We start from the raw sequence: 23,620 nt of genomic DNA, 5'->3' as shown, positions 1-23,620 counted from the left end.
TCATTCTACAAACAGTGTACCGCATAATCTTTAGAGACCATCAAGCGTTATGCTATCCACAGCTGTAGTATAAAATATGTATATCCATATCCACAGCTTCTTAGACATATGGAAGATAAACAGGGTAATTTTCAAATGTGTCGAACACTTCTCGATTGTGCTTCTCAGTCCAATTTCCTAACAAACAGGATGGTTCAATTATTGGGACTAACAAACAGTAATAGCGTTGTACACATAAATGGTATAGGTAATGTTAATACAAGGTCATGCCATAGCGTTCAGTCTACAACTAAGTCAAGACATTACAATTTTTCAGCCACATTAGACTTCATCATATTGCCGCAAATATCATAAGACTTGCCTATGGTTCGTGTAGACACGTCATTGTGGGAAATACCTTCCAACGTAGCAGATCCTAGCTTCAACATACCACAGCGTATTGGCATGTTACTGGGGGCGGAAGCATTCTTTGATATACTTTGAGAAGGGTAAATAAAATTCAAAGCAGGGTATCCAACCTTGCACAAAACATTGTTTGGCTGGATTGTAGTTGGAAAAATAGACAATCAACCATACATTTCGACAAATGTGTCACCTCTCCACAACAGAAAAAATACACGAGCAATTACAAAAATTCTGGACGATAGAAGAATGTTCAACGAAACATCCATTAAGTCAAGAGCAGGCAGAATGTGAAAGACACTTCAAAGAAACACACCGGAGAGACGAGACTGGGAGACTCGTTATCATTCTTCCCTTTAAAGAAAATGTTTGGAATCTTGGTAAATCCAAGGAGATTGCAACGAGAAGACTTTATTCAATGGAAAAAAGGCTTATGAAGGATACTCAGAAAAAAGGGCATATATAGCGTTCATGAAAGAGTACGAAGATTTGGGCCATATGGAAGAAATAACTAGAGCAGAGAGCGATACAATGATGCCAGATTACTATCTTCCCCATCATTGCATTATGAAGGAGACCAGTACTACTACCAAACTCAGGGTTGTATTTGATGCATCGTGCAAAACAACTTCTGGACTTTCATTAAATGACACGATGAGAGTCGGGCCTACAATCCAAGAAGAATTATTTTCCATAACAGCAAGATTCAGGCAACATCAATACGTCATGACAGCTGATATAGAGAAGATGTATCGCAACATTAGGGTACATGATTCAGATGCAAACTACCAGAAAATACTGTGGAGAGAAAACCCTCAAGAAGCAATAAAGATATATTGACTCAAAACTGTAACATATGGTACTGCAGCAGCTCCTTTCCTAGCCACTAGATGTCTTCAGCAACTAGCCATAGAAGAGAAGAAGAATTTTCCTACGGCAGCAGAAGTTGTAATGAGGGATTTCTATATTGATGATCTTCAAACAGGAACAAACACGAAGAATTAACTACATGAATTACAAGGTCAACTCACAACTCTTCTGCAAAGAGGTGGTTTTTGTTTGAGAAAATGGTGTAGCAACGAAACTTCTCTGCTTTCAAAAATACCCAGTGAACTTCAAGAATCAAATTTCACCATTCAACCAAATGATGATTGCATCACAAGTTTAGGATTGTTGTGGAATCCCATTAAAGACACATTTTGTTTCTCTATCAAACCAAGAAACAACCCTCAACAAATCACGAAGAGGACTATTCTTGCTACAGTAGCGAGCATAGTTGATCCCTTAGGACTAATAGGGTCAGTTATTCTGAAGGCAAAAGTATTTCTGCAACGTTTGTGGGAATTAAAATTGAATTGAGATCAAGAAGTTCCAGCCCCATTGCATTCAGAGTGGGAAACTTTTGAGCAGCAACTTCAAGAGTTGGAATCACTACATGTTCAGCGGAAGGTTATTCAAGAAACACAATCGCAGCTAGAAATTCACGAATTTTGCGAAGGATCTCAGAATGGATATGGAGCTTCTATATATGTAACATCTAGTACAAAAAATGGAAAATTCACAGCAAACTTACTATGCTCAAAATCTCGAGTAGCACCTTTGAAGAGGACAACTATTCCTCGCCTAGCACTTTGTGCAGCTTTGTTACTTGCACAGCCAACTCAGGAAGTAATACAAGCATTACATTGCAAGATCGATAAGATTGTTTTATGGTCAGATTCCACCATTGTATTAGCATGGATAAGATGACCTTGTTCTCAATGGAAAACGTATGTTGCAAATCGTGTAGCGGAAATTCAACAATTGACTTGCAACTAGGAATGGAGACACATCAGAACAGAGGAGAATCCAGCAGAACATATATCGAGAGGATTAACACCGTCACAAATTCTTGATAATGAATTATGGTGGCATGGGCCTTCCTGGCTATCTGAGAAATTAGACTCACGGACGAGGGAAGATGTTTGTGACATAAGAAATGTTCCCGAGCGACGAAAAAATACAGCAGTAATGGTTTCTACAATACCGTGTCAACTCTTAGACAGATATTCATCATTAAGAAGATTGCAACGTGTAACTGCTTATTGTCTACGATTTGTACACAACATGAAAAGATCGAATTGTGACAGACAGCATGGACATCTTACAGTAAGTGAATTACATGAAGCACTCGAATGTCTTATTAAACTATCACAGGAACAAGCATTTCACAAGGAATTAAATGCGTTGAGATGAGGAAAGGAAGTCGACAACCAGGGTCAACTGAGAAATTTGAACCCATAGTTGGATGAGAGTCAAATCATCAGAGTCGGAGGAAGATTAAATGCAGCAGATCTTACTGAAGGACAGAAACATCCTATTGTACTTTCACTAACTGAAATTTGACAAAGTTAATCGCCCAAGAAGAACATATGAAGCTATTGCATGCCGGGCCTCAATTATTATTATCATCCTTGCGAAAATCATATTGGTCAATACGTGGACGAAATTTGGTTCGTCAAATTGTGCATCAGTGTGTCACATGTTTCAGAAACAATCCTAAAGATGTTAAACAGATAATGGGAGATCTACCAGCTGTCAGAGTTCAACCAACAAGACTATTTCTTCACAGCAGTGTTGACTACTGTGGGCCTATTTACCTTAAATCGAGTAACCGAAGGGGAGCCAAACTTCATAAGGCATATATAGCATTTTTCGTGTGTTTTGCGACTAAGGCGGTACACATTGAACTCGTAAGTGATCTGACTACAGAGGCGTTTATTGGAGCATTAAAGCGATTCATATCTCGTCGAGGAAAATGCGCTAAACTGTATTCTGACAATGCAAGTAACTTCGTTGATGCAAAGTTACTACAAGAATTGAAGACTTTATTTGAATCAGACCACCATAAACAAAAATTACATAATTTTCTAGCAACTGATAAGATCACGCGGGATTTTGTTCCAGCAAGATCACCAAACTTTGGAGGCTTATGGGAATCATCAATTAAATCTCTCAAATATCATTTAAAGAGAGTTGTGGGAAATGCTTCACTCACCTACGAAGAGATAAACACTATTTTGACACTGATTGAGGCTTGCTTAAACTCCAGACCCCTAACACCATTATCAAATGATCCAAACGACCTACATCCTTTAACACTTGGTCATTTCCTAATAGGCGACGCACTCACTACCATGTCAGGACCTAACTTGAAAAATATTCCTGTCAACAGACTTTCGAGATGGCAATACATACAACAACTTCATCAGCAATTTTGGTCCAGATGGTCACAGGAGTATCTATCAAGTCTTCTAGAACGATCCAAGTGGAGAAGGAAATTCCCCAATCATCTGGAAGGTGATTTGGTGCTCATCAAAGAAGATAACATTCCACCTCTAAAATGGAAAACTGGACGTATTATGCAATTGTTTCCTGGGAAGGACGGAAAAGTACAAGTGGCGACAGTGAAAACTACCAGAGGCACAACAACAAGATCTGTTCGTCAATTGTGTCCGCTTCCTAAGGAGAGTTAGTGTTGGTGTTATTCATAGTGTGTACATTGCGTTATTCATAGTGTTGTGTTGTGTGTGCATTATTCTGTTTATATCAGTCATTCATAACTTGTGTTACCTATTGTTGTGCATATTAAGTTCATGAACCAAATTAATCATTCATAGATTTCTTGAAGGAATTCCTTCAAGGCGGGCGGTATGTTCAGAACTGAGCGTTCTTCTCAATAAAAACTAACGCCAGTAAGTAAATGAAGAGGCAGCAACATAAAAACTAATACTTTTTCTCCCCAGCAGGGGTGAGTGTGTGTGTGTAAAACAGGACACCAAGAAAGAATCGGTAGCTACGTGTGTTGTGTTAAAATCGCATTAATCCACATATAATAATGTTCATCTAGCGAGTTTGTTTGTATTTTTTGAATTAATATTATCTTGTGTGTTATGAAATGCAAATATATTGAACAGTCTCAAAGCAACGTCTCAAAGCAACGTTGAGAATTACTTAAATAAATAATTCTAATTAGACAAGTAATATAAACTTGTAAAAGTATGACGAAATATTATATGAAGAGACAGGAACTGTGATTTCGAAAATAGATTTTGTAAAAACAAAAAAGTGCAATTTAATAATCACTGACATTTAATACTAGAGATGCAAAAAAAGCCGGCTTTTTTTGAATCGATGGTTTTTTTGCACATAAAAAGCCGGATTTTTTTTTTAAAAAAAACAAGAATTTTGGAAATTTTGGCTTTTTTCATTTTCATGATTTTTCTATTTAGATAGCTTTCTTACAGTATACTCCGAAGTTAAACAAGATTTCATGACCTAAATGTCATATTTCGCTCTGGAATTTACCATCATGATGGATGGAGCACATGTTTTGTGAATTAAAATGAACATAAAGTACGGGCAATTTTAGAGGACATTTAACTTTATTTTAACTTCTGAGTTATCGACAAAGTTTTTCTTCTCTAGATAATTTCTTTTTAGTCACCCGTGTTTTATTGCACAGCTGTTATACTGTAGCTGTGCAGTGACTTAGCATCAATCTTCCAGATACAACCTTAAATATCATTTGATAGGAATAACCAGTAGGGGATTTAGAAAAGAATTTGTGAGGGGTTTCTCTGAATGTTTGATTTTTCTAAAAATCTCTAATTGTCATTTGGGAGGAGCTTAAAGTTTATGAGTACAGGCATAACAAATATTTCGTTTCGTTTGTACCTAGTTATATCATAAATACTGTCACAAAGTTTGGAGTGGCGCTGTAGGCATTCGGAGTGGCACAGTGCTGCCATGTGTGTATAAAGCGGAAGATGCATGTAGTGTGTGTTTAACTGTTCATGACATACGTTGATATTGTACTGAGTTCTGATGGAGTGAGGCAATTACGAAAATTGTGTAGCAGTAATTGCACTACACAAGGTCGGAAAGACAGGCGGTGAGATTTTCAACCTCCTGAAACCCCTACAAATCAGCAAGAAATTCGTGTATCGCGCCATACAGCAATACACCAAGACTGGAATGGCAGCTGACCGCGCAAGGAATGACAGACCACGAACATTACGAATCCCACAAGTCCAGAAAGCAGTCGCAGCAAGAATTCGAAGAAATCCTGTTCGAACACAAAGTGTGATGGCTGCTGAGATGAACATCAGCAGAAATTCCATGTCACATGTGCTCAGGAGTGACCTACATCTATGGGCCTATAAGAGGCGGACTGGTCATTTTCTGACCCAAACATTAATGTCGTAGAGGGTCCTTAAATCAAAGAGACTGTTGCGGCGTTACGCCAACAATTTGCAGAGAAAGATTCTGTTTACTGACGAAACGGTGTTCACAATCAAGCAGGCCTGCCATGCCCAAAATGACCGTGTGTGTGCCACGTCATCTACCGCAGCTGCTGAGGCAGGTCCAAGGGTTCAGAGGGCACATCATCCTGCCTCAGTGATGGTTTGGTGGGGAATGAGCTACTCAGGCTCAACCCAGTTGCATTTTTACGAAAAATGTGTTAAAACATCTAACAGAGTGTACCAGAACATAATGCTAACACCTATAGTCAAATCACTGTCTGCTATCATGTTCCCTGGAGAAAGGTGGACTTTCCAGCATTATTCCGGTCCAGGCCAGAAAGTGAAAACAATCCAGGTATGGCTGGCACGAAACGTCCCCGACTTCATTTCACTCGTAGCTTGGCCTTCTAGCAGCCCGGACCTTAGCTCGTTGGACTACAAACTTTGGGCAGTCCTTCAGGCAAAGGTCTGCCATTAACGGCATCCGTCTGTCGACAGTCTGAAACAATCATTGACCCGAGCAGCGAACAATTTTCCCATGGGCGTGGTGCGTAATGCCATTGACTAGTGGCCGGACAGACTTCGTGCCTGCATCGAGGCCAAGGGGGGACATTTCGAAAAATGATTCGTGTGTCAGGTGTACAACATATCAATGTAAAACATGACCAAAATAAATTGCCTTGGTGTTAATACTCTCTGTGTTATTCCCATTCAAATTTGTGTGACAGTATTCATGATATTACTAGGTGGCTATATTCAGCAATATTATTCCGGATACAACCTTGAAGACCATTTTTTACTGAAATCAGTGGCGGATCTAGAAAAGTATTTTGGGAGAAGTTTTTCTTATGAATGTTTAGTTTTTCTTAAAAAAAAATCCTAATATTTTTATCTGAGGAGAGCTTGAAGTTTATGAGTAAAGGCATAACTAATATCTAGTTTGTTTTAGAATTTCCATAATTTCGGGGTACAGACTTCAATCCGAAAGACATCCCCATCCTAACATTTTCGCAAATTCGTCACTGCTGGTAATTAGTAATAACAACGATTTAAAACCGATAAGAAAGGAAGTACGCCAGAACTCACAGTACACGCACTATCTCTACATTCACAGATGGAATTAAGAAAACCTTTTGTCAAAATGGTCGAATGCGGGGATGAGTCCCGGACTTCCAGACAGAAGCGCAAAAGGTAACCACTCACTCGTGTTTGTTATGCAGTTGTGCTTAACTTAAATGTACTCTCTCAACGGTCTACGGAATCCGAAGATTCAGTGCCGCTTTCACAAAACCTCTCCATTGACTTGCCCAATTCGATCCAGTTTCTACTCTGTATTCCTATTTCTACAAGATCCATCTTAAAATTGTCCTCTCTTCTGCGCCTACGTCTTCCTAATGGACATTTTCCGACTGGATTTCCAGTTGAAACTTTGAAAGCATCCCTACCTTCTTCCATTCTGGCTACATGACCTGCCTACCTGAGCCTCCTAAACTTGATGACTCTAACGATGTTTGGTAAACCGTATAAATATGTAGTTCTTCGTTATGAAATTTGTGCCATTCCCGTTAATCTTGGGTCCAAATATTCATTTCTGGATTTTATTCTCAAATATTTTCAGTCTGTGTTCTTCCCTTAGCGTAAACGACCATGATCCACAACCATAAAACATAACAGTCATGATTATCATTTAATATATTTTAAGCTTTAAATTCCTCAACAGGATTCGCGACGACAAAATATTTTGAACTGAATAATAACACGAATTTCCTGATTTCAGTCGACATTTAATTTCCTCATGGATATGATTTTGGCCTCGTATTATTGATCCTAGATATTTGAAAGTATCCACTTTGTCGAAAGTATTATTTGATATTTTAACACATTCATAATTTGCCGTATTACGATCCTGGTGAACTTCCATGTGTTTAGTTTTCTCAGAATGTATTTCTAAATCAATGTCGCTGCAAGCGTTTAATAAGGCCTCTGAATTTATTTCGATGTTCTCCTGTAAGATTTACATCATCAGCATACGCCATACCTGGTGAATACCATTCAGCTCTAGACCCTGGCTGCTGTCTTTGATTTTCCTTATAGCATACTCCGGAACAAAGCTGAATAATAATGGCGACAACGCAACTCCTTGTTTTAGACCATTCTTGATGTGGAAGCTCGCATTTTTCTACTCGGACTTTACTCTGGGATTCATTTAAACACATTTTCATTAATCTAACAAGCTTTTTCGGTATTCCAAATTCTGTAAGAATGTTGTACAGTAACGGACACTTCTGGATGGTATACCCATATGGAAATTTACGACAAAAGTGTACTATCCGGAAGTGTCCCTTACTGTACAATGTTTCCCTCCTAACCGAGGCGTAAGCATTTCTAAAATCAATAAACAGTTGATGTACTGGGTAATATAATCCCATTTCTTTTTGAATATTTGTCGAATGGTAAATATCTGGTTGATACTTGATCGACTTCGAAAATTCCACGCTGATAAACTCCAATAATTTCATCTGCGTATGGGATCAATCTTATTAATAGAAATTTAAGAGAAATGCCTCGTTAATTATTACAATCAGTTTTCTCACCTTCCTTGTGAATTGGAACAGTGATTGATTCTTTTCACTCTTCTTGAATGTATTCCGTACCTTTATGTAAAAAAAAATCGTAACGATATATTCCTCGTTAAAAATTCAGAAACCTTCAGAACTGGGTAAACCGTGATGGTGGTTATATATTCTAGAGCCTAGGAAACCACACACTCAGATGAACAGTCTATTATGCATATGATCCATAAACAGAAAATTCGGTACTTTCCCGATTCTGAATAAGCTTAAGGAACAGTCATTGCATTACAGAATTCGGAACTTTACCGATTTTGCAGATCCGAAGCACTTGATAGGTGATAACAGATTATTACGTATGTAATCAATGAATGAAAATTTTGTTCGAAGTACTTATACAATGTATGTGAAAGTTAGAACCTAACTGAAAAATTTCAAGAATGTACAGAACCGCCCGAAACGAAGCTCTTGATGTGCAACTTTTAAGAGGGTGTGTGATAAATGTATTTCTCTTATGTTTTACTTTATTTTGTTTCAAAAAAAGGGTGTGTGATATTTTGAAGTAAAAATACTACATACAATTTTGCTAGTTATTTATGTATATTGTTTCTTTAAAATAAGTACTTACTTTTGTATATAAAGAGGTTAAAAATATATTATATATATTGGTTAATCCTTTGGAATTCATAATGTAAATATGTTAAGTATTTTAAAAAATCTTTTCGAAATTCATGGTTTATTTTAGAAGTTTTATATTATTATCTGCATCAACCACTAATTAAATGAGTTTTGTGTTGTAGAGAAGCGAGACGAAGTCTGCTTTATCAATGTGAAACAAAAGTTTCAAAAAAGCCCAAAATTTCCCAAGCAAAAGAGCGAAGCAGAAAAAACCGAGTTTTTTTCAAAAAAGCCGTTTTTTTCGAGCCCTTGCATCTCTATTTAATACCATAAAAATAATTCTCTTTAATAGCTCAACACCTAGCTGAGTGTAACATGCCACCTACATGAGAAACTGGCACTGGAATTTTAGAGGTTTGGTTATAAGGCGTAAGGAAGGGCAAAATACTTTTGTTAATAACTAAGACGAGAGGGAGCAATCAAGTTATAATTTGGTAGTGAGAAGGGTTACAGCAGATCGAATTGTGTGCATTTGTAACAGCGAAGGCTGAAATTGATATGCTTTTGTTTAGGGGGAAAATTTTGAGTAGTATAGTCATCACTTAAGTATATTTTAAACCTTTGACGTCATTTCCAGCAATTTGTAAACTTTAAAATGAGAAATGAAATCTTTAAGTTTTACGTCCCACGTTATCCGGCTAGGCTAAAGGAGATGGTGATGATGAGAAATGAATGAAATGGTGGAATGAAGAAAGTGGTAGGAAACGAGAGAACACCGAGAAAAACCATGCACATGGTGTTCATCCACCACAAAGCTCACTTGGCGCGAGCTGGAATCGGATCATAGACCCCAAGCACCAGAGGTGAACGGTTTATCACTGAGCCATCTTGACCCTTTGGAAACTATTCTCCAATGTCTTCGGATCATTGGTCTAACTAGGATATTTTCCTATGGGAGCCATGGCCCTTTACTTCTGAAAATTGAAAATTGAATGAAATCTTTTAGAAGACCTTGTTATATTATATATATATATATATATATATATATATATATATATATATATATATATATATATATATATATATATATATATATAATTCTGAATATCCCTTACTCCGCACTCATGATCATCTCTTTAATTTATTTAATTCTCCTAACACCACGACACTGTCATGTAATCGTTCAATGAAAATCTATTGCATCAGAAATTTGCTTAAAATTGTATATTTCCTGTATTCTGTTGCTACTATCTAAAAATCTACTCTAATTATGAAAACTCATAACTTTCTATCATTGTTTTACTCGTGCAATTCTGAGCGTAAGTACATTACTCGTAAACGTTAACTAAAGTTATCATGTTTCCAGTTTACTCTTACATCTAATAGAAGCACAAATATACAAGAAGTGACATAATTTAATATTATATTTTTTTAAAAAAATCAGTCACTTTCTAATATTTATTCATTTCTGTATTTAAAGTAAAGTGTATTTTTTTATTTTAAGTTTTGCAATATATATTTTTTTGTTGTTTACTAGTGTTTCAGCTTAATTACACAAATCTTTGGGAACAAAGGATACAATCATACGCAAAACATTTTTCTAAAAAAGCAAATAATGGTATGGTATGTAAAACTATAGAATCGGAGAAATATATTTGGCTAACTTGCCGTACAACTTAAATATTTAAAAGAATGCAATTAGTAGAGGAGCAGTTTAACAATACAGGAAGAGAATACTTATAGACAGATTGAGGGACTCGTTTTCCTATAAAATATGTTTGTTTTCCATCACCCTTTCAATGAAATATTAAATTCACATCTTACAATTTAAAATTTTCGGGAGGACTTATGATAATTGGCCCTGATGGACAAGCAAAAGTGATTGTATAATTTGAAACAACACGTGTTTTATTGAACAAAGATTTAACCAGCAGAATTGATTGATTGATAATAATGTTGTTCGCAATATTTTAACCGAGAAAGAAAGAAAGTGAATTAAATGGTATAAAAGGACTTTTTATTTTAAACCATTGTCAGATTTTATAAGTAATATATTCTACTTTTCGCAGCATATACAAAGTGTTTCAAAACAACACCGACAACGTTTGGGAGGTAATTCCTGACATCAAGATAAGACAAAAAGTATAGACCAACCTAGGTGCACAAATGCTTCCTTTCGGAGTTACAGGCTGCTGCCAACATTACAAAATAAACTTTAAAATCCATTACTCCTAAACTATGGCACCTACCGTAGTCGGGTCAAGAATTTACTTAGGAACTAATATGTGTCCTATCCAAATCTTATCCTATGGTACTTCCGAATCCTGTGGTACTTCCGAAACAACTTTTATAGAGATAGTTGGTGAGTGCTTCAAATTATATGCCCGTAGCCAAACTCGCTCTATAAAAATTGTTTCGGAAGTACCGCAGGATTCTGCCACTTGGATATTTGGATAGGACACATACTAGTTCCAAAGTGAAGTCTTGACCCGACTACGGTAGGTGCCATAGTTTTAGAGCTATGGGCCTTTAAAGTTCATTTTTTTTTCATTTTTTCGGCAGCCTATAATTTTGTGCATCCAGGTTGGTCTATACTTTTTTTTTTATCTTGGTGTCAGGAATCACCTCCTAAACGTTGTCGGTGTTGTTTTGAAACGCCCTGTATAAGACAATTCTTTTAATATTCCCGAATTACATATGAGGTTCTTTGTGTACTGTTGTAGATGGATCGTTAGTTTCAACCGTCGGGAAATATGGTTGGAGCCAGGGGACACCCAATCTTATATTTTATGATTGTGTTTTGTCTGTACCAGGGTGCACTGATGGAAAGTCCATCCGATCTGAACCGCATGCAATCGTAGTAAGTTGACAGATATTTGTTCACTTTCTTGATAAAACTATACTTATTTTAACAGAGAAATTATTAATATGGCTTAAAGATTTCATCTTACACTACTTCTGTATTCTTTCCTTTCTTATAAAACCAATCTAAGTAGTTCCTTAATTTTTCTCTGTGGATATAGGTAAAGCAGGGAAGTCGCGCATTCCAGGGACATAATATAGCAGGGGACATGGCACCTACAGCTCTCCTGAATTTTGTATCAATTTTGCCTTCCTATTACTGAATTCAGTTTTCATACTGAATTCAGGATACTTCATTTGGGTAAAGTAATTGTACACAGAGAGAAATAATTGGACTGGAAGGCAATACATGTTTCTCGTATATCAATGTTTTTATTTTTTTCCTGACATTTGGAGAGTTTTCATGCTGCGCATAAGTGGAAGTAACAAGTAAATGTTCTAGCATATTTAAGATACCTATGTATTGCTTCTGCATCCTGGTGGCTTTAATTTATTATGCACTCCTTTCGTTAAATTTACTTTTATTTATAAATAGGGCGATGCCAATAGCCTACCAAGGGACAATACTTTGCATATGATCATTTATATATTTGATTATGCCCTAATAAACTTATGAATTTGTATTTTTTTAAATCAATATACAAGGGCGCCGATCTTGGGGACCGGGGGGCCTGGGCTTTCCCAAATCTCATGTGGGCCTCCTAGTGTATTTATGATTATACAATACTAGCAGCCTTCACCCCGCTTCGCTGCGGTCACCCCGGAACGCAATAAACTTTGTTACTTAGATAATTTTTACTTTTTCGCTTTCAAGTGATATGATAAAAACCATAGAAGATTGCAGTAAATCTTAACATTATATCGCCTGTCATTTATGTTAACCCGCCCCGCTTCGCTGCGGTCATCCCGGAAGTTTTCGCTTTCAAGTGATATGATAAAAACCATAGTAGATTGCAGTAAATGTTAACATTATATCGCCTGTCATTTATGTTAACCCGCCGAGTGACACGGTCATGCGGGTTGCATATAAATAAGTTTATTTTTACCTATGATGAACTAACAAAGGATTTGTACGTTATGGACACTTGAATGGTCAATTATCTCAAGACACTGGTAATTAAAAATTAAAGTGATATGATAAAAACCATCTAGGGTCCAAATCCTAATAACCCCCCAAAAATAAAAGAAATTGGTTCACCCGTATTAGCGTGATGAGGGAACAAAGGATTTGTGCGTTCTCTTTTATATATATAGATTTGGCATAATTTGAATGCGATTTGTCTTAACATCTTCATTAGGGTGGGCCGAAAAAGGCCGAAAATTTTTTTTTAGAAAATTAAGATTGAGTACCGTGCAAAAGTTGTATAATGTTATATTATTTAATATGTTTCCTCACCAAAACAGAGCCGGATTAAAAGATATTTAACCGGGCCCCGGGGGCCCTAAAGAACGTTAATTTTGAAAAAAAGTAGCCAGCAATGAAAACATTATTAAAAAAATATTTTTTTTTTTAGAAAGTTAAGTTTGAGTACCATGCAAAAGTTGAATAATATTACGTTATGTTACTTCACCAAAATAGAGCCGGATAAAAAAATATGTAACCGGTCCTGGGGGCCCGAAAGAACGGTAATTTTGAAAAAAATGTAGCCAGCAATGAAAATATTATTAAAATATATTTTTACAAAAGTTAAGTTTCAGTACCGTGCAAAAGTTGTATAATGTTATATTATGTTTCCTCACCAAAACAGAGCCGGATTAAACGATATTTAACCGGGCCCCGGGGGCCCCAAAGAACGTTAATTTTGGAAAAAAATAGTTGCGAGTAGTGAAAATATTGAAATAGTTTTTTTTTTTTAGAAAGTTAAGTTTGAGTACCATGCAAAAGTTGTACAATATTATGTTTCTTCACTAAAATAGAGCCGAATAAAAAATATTTAAGCGGGCCCCGGGGGCCCGAAAGAACGGTGATTTTCAAAAAAAAAAAGTAGCCAGCAATGAAAATATTATTAAAATATATTTTTAGAAAGTTAAGTTTCAGTACCGTGCAAAAGTTGTATAATGTTATATTATGTTTCCTCACCAAAACAGAGCCGGATTAAAAGATATTTAACCAGGCCCCGGGGGCCCCAAAGAACGTTAATTTTGAAAAAGAAATAGTTGTGAATAGTGAAAATATTTTTGAAATATATTTTTTTTAGAAAGGAGTTTGCAAAAGTTGTATAATGCTATGTTTCTTCCCCAAAACAGAGGCAGATAAAAATATTTCACCGGGCCCTGCGGGTCCGAAAAGTGTTATTTTGTTGTTCTTTTTAAATATATATACCATTATTTTAAGTATGTATAGAAAATTGGTTATGATTCCTAATACTTTGACTTGACCCCAGGATTTTAAATGTTCTGATCTGATGTGCAGCTCTTCGCCTGATTGGTGTTTAGTAGATATAATAGTACGGACACAAATACATAAGGTAAGGTTGAAAAATTGACCAACAAACACCAAACCAGCGCAGAACTCACCACGTGGAGATGGCTACATAACGAGTTCCTTACACCCACCCTTTTCTTATTTAAAGCTCCTTACAAGTAAGGGACCATATGGTTGTCGCGCAAATCAGATGCAGACATACGCCACCTGATTGAGCATGAAAAGATATGGAGAACACAGAAATTTAAGGTGCTAAGGGCCATAGGGAGCGGAGTGAGGTAAGAGGAAACATTGAATGTAAGCAAAATTGAAGAAAGTCAGGAATGACGGGAAAAGTTAATTTCTTGCAAACAAGGAAAGAAAGTCAACCAAAAGAAAGAAACTAAACATAACAAGGGCATCAAGGACGAAGAAGGATCATAATCAGGGTTGCCATCCGGACCACAGTGTTGCCAGCGCTGCATAACATTGATATGGAAAATATAGCACAGTATAGCGATTCATGCACTAGGAAAAATGTTAGTAACACAAAAGACAATTGAAAAGACTCTGTAATGTGCGTAAAAATGTTTAACGCAGTCGTGAGTGAATTTTACACCCGCGTGAATACAAATGGAGGAAAATAGAGAACAGTACGCACCATTTGCAGTTCAATTGCAGTTGACGTGAAGATCACGAATCAATGCGTCGTCAACACACAAACATTTCTCGCAGTGAGCACAGCGGATGAAAGCAAGCTGGTCACACGCGTCTCTGCAGCATTCCTCTGTGAGTCCTTTTTCAAAGCAATATGCATAAGGTGTTTCAAACTGTCCAGGATGTTCATTGGAGTAGCCACATTTGAAAAACGCAACGTCAAAACCTGCCTTCGGGCAGAACACCGATCATCATCATCATCATGGAAAGATGCTCCCAAACACTTTCGTTTCTGTGTTATCATGTGTACCCCCTTCACTTTCATATCTATATTTGTTCTCCTCATGTACATTATTCACTCACGACTATCGTTAAACCTTTTTACGCACGTGTACAGATTCTTTTCAATTGTCTTTTGTGTTACTAATATTTTTCCTAGTGCATGAATTGCTATACTGTGCTATATTTTCCATATCAATGTTATGCAACGCTGGCAACACTGTGGTCCGGATGGCAACTCTGATTATGATCTTTCTTCGTCCTTGATGCCCTTGTTATCTTTAGTTTCTTTCTTTTGGTTGACTTTCTTTCCCTGTTTGCACGAAATTAACTTTTCCCGTCATTCCTGACTTTTTTCAATTTTGCCTACATTCAATGTTTCCTCTTCCCTCACTCCGCTCCCTATGGCCCTTAGCACCTTAAATTTCTGTGTTCTCCATATCTTTTCATGCTCAATCAGATGGCGTATGTCTGCATCTGATTTGCGCGACAACCATATGGTCCCTTACTTGTTAGTGGAATCTTGGAACAAAATATTGAGATTTATGTCCGAAGCTTGGTAGATACTTTCGTGATTCCAGATTTGCGAGAATATAATCGTCACGTGCAACACTACCGCATACTTCTGAAGAATATTCTGTTACTACCTTTAGACACTTCTCCAAAGCCTGCGTGTGGAAGGGGAACGTGACAAACTGAAACCTCCTCTTTTCCACAATCATTTCGGTTGGTTCTTCTATTGGTACGTTAGCCGAAATTGGAGGTTTCGTTACTAATACTTCTGACCAATCGGTGAAATCGATATAATCCGCATATTCTTCAGTGCTTTGCCTATTGCACTTGTCAATTAGAACTATAGTTTGGTATTTTTGGCCATCAAAATAGAGACCCTTCAAATTAGTAGCTTTACCCTGTAGACGGTTTCTTTTTTTTTTTTTTTTTTTGCTAGTTTCGTACAGATTTTGTTTTTATCTACTACCTTGTCTTAGTTAGTTTTGTTCAGTAAATTCATATCTTCTAAAACAGCGGATACAATTTTAGCAGCCGATCTATTCGATATACCTGTTAAATCTTTTGAGGTACTCATTTGCTTAGAGCTCACTATTGTTTATTTAGGTTTACTTAGGTTTTATTCTCTAAACGATAGCTCCATGCGAACTCTTCATCGTCTGAATTCGGGGTAGAAGCGCTTAATGTATGTTCCAAGTACGGGATTGAGGTTAACGATTGTAACCCTCTTGTAATTGGTACCGCAGCATCATAATCGATCTGTGTGTCATGCTTTCTTTTGAGCCTATGGGTTTCTGCTTTAAACTACATTGCAACTCGTCATTTGTCTCTGATTTCTCTGATCTAATATGAGCTCCCACTCCAAAAGCGGTATATAATTTGATTTACCATACTTACAGGTTAATCTATCGTAGCATTTGCAAGAGAAAATATCACATAACTTCTGAGCACCGTTCTTAAATTTCTTTAATTTGGCTCTTAATGGGGTATATCTCATTTCTTAATGGGGTTAATGATCGTTTTGCATTTTGAGTTGTAATTCAAAATCATATGTTTAATTCGAAGTCAAGGCAATACAGGAAGAGAGGCTCGCAGCCATATTGTTTCTAGTTTATTTGAATTCAGCAATGTAAGCGCCGCCTTCGGAAAGCCAGTGTTATGTATTTTGCATCCAGATGCGAAAAAGTGATATTCTCCTAAAGTTTGAGAGTTCTGAGGTGGGCTCAACACAAAGGTTTTTCGTGTGTTAATATGGTAGTTATGAAAGTTAGTTAAGCTCTTAATAGTTATTTGCGTATATTGAAACCATGTACTTCATGTTTTATGTATTAATATTATTGTCTGGTAAAATGTTATTATTACCTAAAACCATTTTATTTGAACAAAGAAATTGGAACTTTAGGGCCACGGGGGCTCGGTTAAATATTGTTTTAAAATCAACATATTTGACATGGCTTCATTTCGTACCAATGCACAACTTTTGATAACTACTCAGTCCTGAATATCTGAAAAAAAATTTTTCGGCCCACCCTAATCTTCATATATATATACCTTCTGCGTCTCAGTGCCCCCCCCCTAAATTTACAGAAAAATCGGCGCTCTTGCCACTAGATATGCTTAGTTCCATGCTGATTGCATGCTATTTCAACAAATAATGGGATAAAACTGAATTATTATTTGTTTTATATAACATTATATTTCTTGTATTTACAAATTTACCTGATAATTCCAAAATTCCCATTCTATTGAGAATGACGAAGTGAACTATGGTTTCTGCAAGGTTGTTACAAGGTACAATAATTTAAGTCTCTTGGTACATGCCCCCCCCCCTGTGCCGTACGAAGAGACGACATGACTTGTTCGGCTAAAGTTGCTCCTGGCTCTTGTTATTGCTGTGATACCAATGTAACTTTTGCACTATGAAACCAAAATATCGATTTATCAGGAACATATCTTTTTCTTTAGCATAGCATAAATATACTCATTTTTCAAAAGCAAAATTTAAAAAGTGTTCCTGGGGTGCACGACTACTTGGAAATTATTTATCGTTTATTTGGGTGCAGAATAACGTCGTTAGTGATGAGCAAATGGAATTCCAAGACCAAGACCCGGGTGGTCTTGGTCGTGGTCTTACACATCCAGTTTTGATCTTGGTCTTGCTTGCAAGAGTCTTCTCGCAAGTCTTGCTTTTAACAAATCATGCTTTTCATAGGCAAATTATACTCTGGATATAAGAGATAGTAAATTCTATAATGCGCCAATAGTAACAGAAATACAGTGTATGTTTCTAAATGTATAGTTTATCTTCATGTAAATATGATGATAGTGTACAACATAGGCGACGACCTTTATTTTTCTCAATGGATGTCCACGCTTCACTACTTATAAGACAAATCACAACGTTTCGTAATCTTTTTATATTTTTTCAAGATACAATACTCCACTGGTTCCCAAACTGGGGAGGCTAGCCCTGAGATGTATGAAAGAAAATGAAGACGGCACAGATTACTGAAATACCATGAATTGCAAAATTAATTTTACACTCAAAAGGCGTCAGATTTTTTTTTCTTTTCAACCATGATTAGCTAATCTTTGTATTGAACAAACTTCCAATTGTTTTACTGATTCCAATATGTACGATGAAAAAAATGGAGGCTTTCGAAACGTGGGTATGGAGAAAATAGGAGAGAATTGACTCAGTTGAACCAAAAACGAATGAGGTGTTAGAAATAATAAAAGTAGGGGAGAAAAGAAAATTTTTATGTGTAATTAAGAAGAGGAAGAGGAACTAGTTGTGACGTAGGTTGAGAAGGAACTGTACATGGACATGCTAGAGGGTATGGTGGAAGGAAAAAGAGGGAGGGCGAAGGAGACTGTAGTTGAAGAAAGGTATTAAAACAGAAAATTCCTACGTCAAGACGAAGAGACTAGTTGAGGACCACTACATAGAAGTTTCTCAGTTGCAGCAAGTGACGAAGCATTAATAGCAAAATAGCTATGATGATGATGATATTTTTAGCAATAATGGTATGGTCTTGATCTTGCACCCCTTGGTCTTGATCTTTGTCTTACATCGGGATTCCTGGTCTTGGTCTTGGTCTTGCATGCAAGACTTGCAAAAACTGCAAGACCAAGACTCTTGCGCTCATCACTAAATGTCGTATCTTTGTCTTGCAATATTGTACCCTTCTCAACTTTCGAAACTCTGCCAAACATTTCTGGGTGCGTGCGTGGTTACACTTTATACCTTAAGGATGTAACCACAAACTGTAGTTCATAAATAATAATAATAATAATAATAATAATAATAATAATAATAATAATAATAATAATAATAATAATAATAATAATAATAATAATGAAAAGCAAAAAGCGATATTGAATAGTGACTTTCCAATGGGTATTATATGCATATATGTAGAAGGTAACAATCGCTTGAGTTTAGCAGTTGAAGAATTCGGTGGGGAGGGCCAGCTTTGCTTTTGGGGGGTAAGGTCCCCTAGCCCCCTCTAGTTACGCCTGTGCTTCGGATAACATGTTCTTACATGTATTCTCTGATAGTCTTAATGTAATCTATTCAATGTAGTCTTCTTTTACACTTCCTAATTTTCTTTTCTGTATATCTTCTTCCATCGGCCTCAGAATAAAATTAATTTTGAACATTATTATATTTCACTATATCTTTTTCTTCTGCTTATCTCTCATTTTGATCTTTTCTGTTCTGCTACTGCACTCCGAACACGTCCTCTTTGATCTTTCTCTAGTCAAATAATTATCTCCATTCTTCTCTATATCTACTTCTCAAATTCATCCATTCAGCCTTTCTCTTGCTTATTTTTTCCTTTATTCGTTTTCATCTCATCATTTTATTATATATTATATTGTATTATCCACATATACAATATAATCCTATATTATGTACAAAAATATTATGGGACTTAGTCACAACTTTGACGTCACATCATTGACGCATGGACAAATGGTGTTCTTGTTTTTAAAAGCGTTTCCATAGACGTCGAGATTTTAGTTTTCGTTTATATTACATATCCTCACATATAATACTGCATTAATAAACAATCAACACTATCATGTGTGCAAAGTGTAGACAACTGAATAAGTTTGGTTCGTGAGATATAATATTTCTCTCAATCTCTATTAGCCATAAGCAATACTACAAACTTCTTCCCTTAGTACGTTGATTATTCTTCACATAACAGGTAACCATTTAATTCAATCCAATTACTTGTAGGTGCAGTTTTTTTAATCTATATTGTATAATCTATATTTTAACTATTTAACTATTTAAATAGTTAAAATAAGAAGTGTTAGATGTTCAAAAATAGTCAAGATTACTTATGAACCTCGTCAGTGATCGGATTAATGGTATGCATGTTATATATATATATATATATATATATATATATATATATATATATATATATATATCAAAGAAAAAAGAAAAATGAAGCGTTGAACGCATTCACGCTGATCATCTGACGCAAGAAGGTTTAATCAATATAATTTATAAATAATAAACAAGACACAAAGTGTTTATTTAAGTGTTTATTTATATCACGGAGATTGTTTGTTTGTCCAATATTTGTAGAAAGTACATCATCCACATTAATTGAAATTGTAATTAATAAAACCAAAACATTTTAAGGAAGTACTATCGGGTTATATTACTACCATTTCCTTATAGGTTTACAGTTGCACAAAACATTCAGCTATTGGTTTTCAATTTTTAAAAATGTTTAACATCTTAATATGATTAATGAAAATAATTTAAAAGCAGAAGACAACGTATACTTATTGAAAACATCTAATACACTATCAGAGGGACAGTTTTCGAATGAGCTGGTCCACTCCATCAGCTCGCATCTTGCTCAAAGTGAACTTTGTGGTGAACAAACACCGTGTATGTGGGTTTTCTTGGGGTCTCCCGTTTCCTCCTCCTTTCTTCATTCCACTATTTCATTCATTTCTCATCATCACTGTTTCCTTTAGCATAGCCGGGATAACCGTAGGACGTAAAGCTTAAAAGATTCATTTCTATCAGCTCGCATGTCCATATATTTAAATCTAGTGAAAGTCTAGATCCTCGGATATAAATGTTATTACATTTTATATATCTGTTGAAGATTAAAGTCCCTTTTCAACCTTCAGGTAATGTGAGATGCGAAGCTACATTTCAACCAATATACTGTGGAATTTGAACCAATATACTGTGTTTAGTAGGATTCCCTCCAGGAATAAAACCAGGAATCCAATGTACTTGACCAGCGGGGAAGACTAAATCCGATTACTGGTCAGATTTATGTTTCGTATTGTCTTTCATGATATCATTATTATACCTAGATATAAAGACGTAATGAGCAATACACCATTATGTTTAAACGCAAGTACAATTAAACTTGTATACATAAGAAAAAACAAATGAAAAATTGATCTTTAAAAGGAATGGTTGCTGATAGTAAATATCTATTACATGCCACTATATGAGGTATAATGCGAAAAATAAAAATAATTTTGTAAGTCTTTCATAGTACATGTCCCTATTCAAATCAAACACTAACTTTAAACTGGAACTCATGTATAGTCTCTCAAATATCTTTCTTTCTCTTTTTCTTTACTCATTTTTTTTAAAGTAGGGGAAACAAGAAATAGGTAAAATAAGCAGAACCTCTCTTCAGCAGCGTTTGGTTGATGTGAAGATGGATAAAAAGTGTAGAACATGTTTCAAGCGAATGATGGATTTGTTGATTCTGGCAGGCCTCTCGGACTCATTTGTAACCAGGGATTCTCCGTCATAACGTAAGGATAAAAGACCTATTCTGCTTCCGTTTGCCAGAGATCCAAGGTAATTCTTTTGATGGACGGAGTATGTATGCGGGAGAATATTGAAGAAAATAGAATCACGCGTTGGCATTGGCAACGTAATTTTGTGAAGGCAACCAACCACACGAAAGAGAAAGAGAGAATGGCAATTCACATGAAAGTAAAATGAAAGCAAGGAAAATTCAAAAAGTAATTTCTGTCTCAGAAACTGGGGCGTGCTGTGGGTGTTTGTAAATTGATAACTCTATATAAGACAAAATAATATTTGTAAGAATCTGCTGTGTGGGTTGGAAATCATTTTCTTTTCACATGTCACATATTATTAATAAAATATAATTTATTATAAATTTAATACGAATATAGAATGAAACTTACCCTGTGTGCGATTGCATCACAGGAATACGGTAGAAAAAATTGAAATTCATTTTGGAACCTAGTTCCTACATTGTGTTAGGGTTTTATCATATCAATGAAACTAAACGTCATATTCTAAGAAAGAAATAAGTGGAATTCAAAATAGATGCGTAAGAAGGAATATCTCATGACCCTTTCAAGTTAAGATAAATCACTTTCTTCAATCCCTCCCTCAAGGTTCCTTCAACTCCTCATTAAAAATGAGTGGATATGTGTTCCATCGGTGTTTAGAATTCCCATTTTAACGGTTGGGATAGGGGATTTTTTATATTTTTTTGACATATTCAAATCAACTTTGTCTTTTGTTTCTGGTCATATCACAAATAAAAGGCTGAACAATTGAAACTTAATTTTAAAAAAAAATAGTTCTTACTTTGAGCTATTCTATCACATCACTTTAATTAACTGGCGTACTCTGATATAGGTAAGGAAGGTTAAGAAATTCGCGAGAAATATATCTCACAAGCTCCTTAAGTTAGGATTAGGAAAATCGGAATAACGTTTACACTCTACATTAAAAATAAGTGGGCAAATGTACGAGCGTTTTTGAAAATTCTCTGGCGGGGAAGGGGGAATTTTATTCGCAACATGAAAGGTAACGTTGTACGTTGTTTGTTATCGCACCTCCGGACGAAGGCTAAACTGTTCGGTACGAATTTTGAAATATAGTTAGTATTATATTAGGCTAGTTTTTTTTTTTTTTATTATTATCGTGTTGCTTTCTTTACGAGCATATTGCAAGGGGGTACAAGGCTTCAAAAATTTGTGCGAAAAATAGAATATCTCACGAGCTCCTCAAGGTAGAACGAAAGGAAATTATAGCAGTGAGTTTTCCGTCCCACGATTATGCCGGCTAGGCTAAAGGAGACGGAGATGGTAAGAAATGAATGAAATGGTGCAATGGAGAAAGAGAGAGGAAACGTGAGAACCCCGAGGAAGCCCACGTACACGGTGTTTGTCCAACACAAGGTTCACTTGATGGGAGCGGGATTTGAACCCGGGACTCTATGTATCAGGGGAGGCACGGTGGTTCCACTGAACCACCGTGCCTCCCCAAATTAGAACGATAAGACATTCTATATACAAATGGGGAAGGGGACATTTTCTATACTTTGTTTGCCATATAAAAATATTGCCTATTGTTTATGATCGTATCACAGGAAGACACCTAAACAGTATGGAACGAATTTTAAAACGTTGTTTGCGCCTAGCTTGAGCTAGGTTTATGTCACACCACCTTCAAGATATGACGACGAATATTGATATAAGAAGTTTCCATTAATAATATATGTATAGGTGTCTCAGCATTTTTGAAAATCCCATTTTCAATTTAGCAAACAGGCCATTTTCTATATTTTTTCCCATACTAAAAGTGACATTGCCTGTTGCTTGTGATCACATCCTGTGAAGAGGGCTGGATAATTTGAAATGGATTTATGAATGTAGTTAGAAGTATCTACCTCAAGCTTGGTTTTTATCATGTCACTTTTATTAGAGGATACTCTATATCGTAAGGGGAAAGTGAAATTCAAGATATATTGCAAACATTGAATATCTTATGGCAGTGTCTATTTACACTTCCATTGAAATGAATATTCTAAGTACGAAAGGGGTAGAGTTATCTAGCATAAAATTTTCATCCCCGTACAAAACCGAAATATTTCCACGAGTGCTTGTATATATTTCAATTGTATTTTCCAGAAAAGAAAGCTAGATGATTATTTGATAAGACTGTACAGTGTACAACTTAGGTTAAAATACTTGAACTAAAGCGATAAATT

The 23,620-nt window shown here is 35.9% G+C and overlaps 2 protein-coding genes across 2 annotated transcripts; both read left to right on the top strand.

Annotated features, from left to right (window-relative positions):
* The first annotated feature begins 873 nt into the window (after positions 1 to 873).
* Positions 874 to 1,242, top strand: LOC145679431 (uncharacterized). The gene has a single exon (XM_081750013.1). The coding sequence runs from the start codon at positions 874 to 876 to the stop codon at positions 1,240 to 1,242; it is 369 nt and encodes a 122-aa protein (XP_081606139.1).
* A 1,718-nt stretch (positions 1,243 to 2,960) lies between these two features.
* Positions 2,961 to 3,917, top strand: LOC145679430 (uncharacterized). Its single transcript, XM_081750012.1, has one exon. It carries the CDS (start codon positions 2,961 to 2,963, stop codon positions 3,915 to 3,917), a length of 957 nt encoding a protein of 318 aa, XP_081606138.1.
* The last annotated feature ends 19,703 nt before the right edge of the window (positions 3,918 to 23,620 follow it).

Source organism: Thermobia domestica, chromosome 2 (assembly GCF_964235325.1).
Source record: "Thermobia domestica chromosome 2, izTheDome1.hap1.1, whole genome shotgun sequence".
Lineage (NCBI taxonomy): Eukaryota > Metazoa > Arthropoda > Insecta > Zygentoma > Lepismatidae > Thermobia > Thermobia domestica.
Note: the sequence above shows the minus strand (reverse complement) of the source record. Positions and strands in the feature narration are given on the sequence as shown.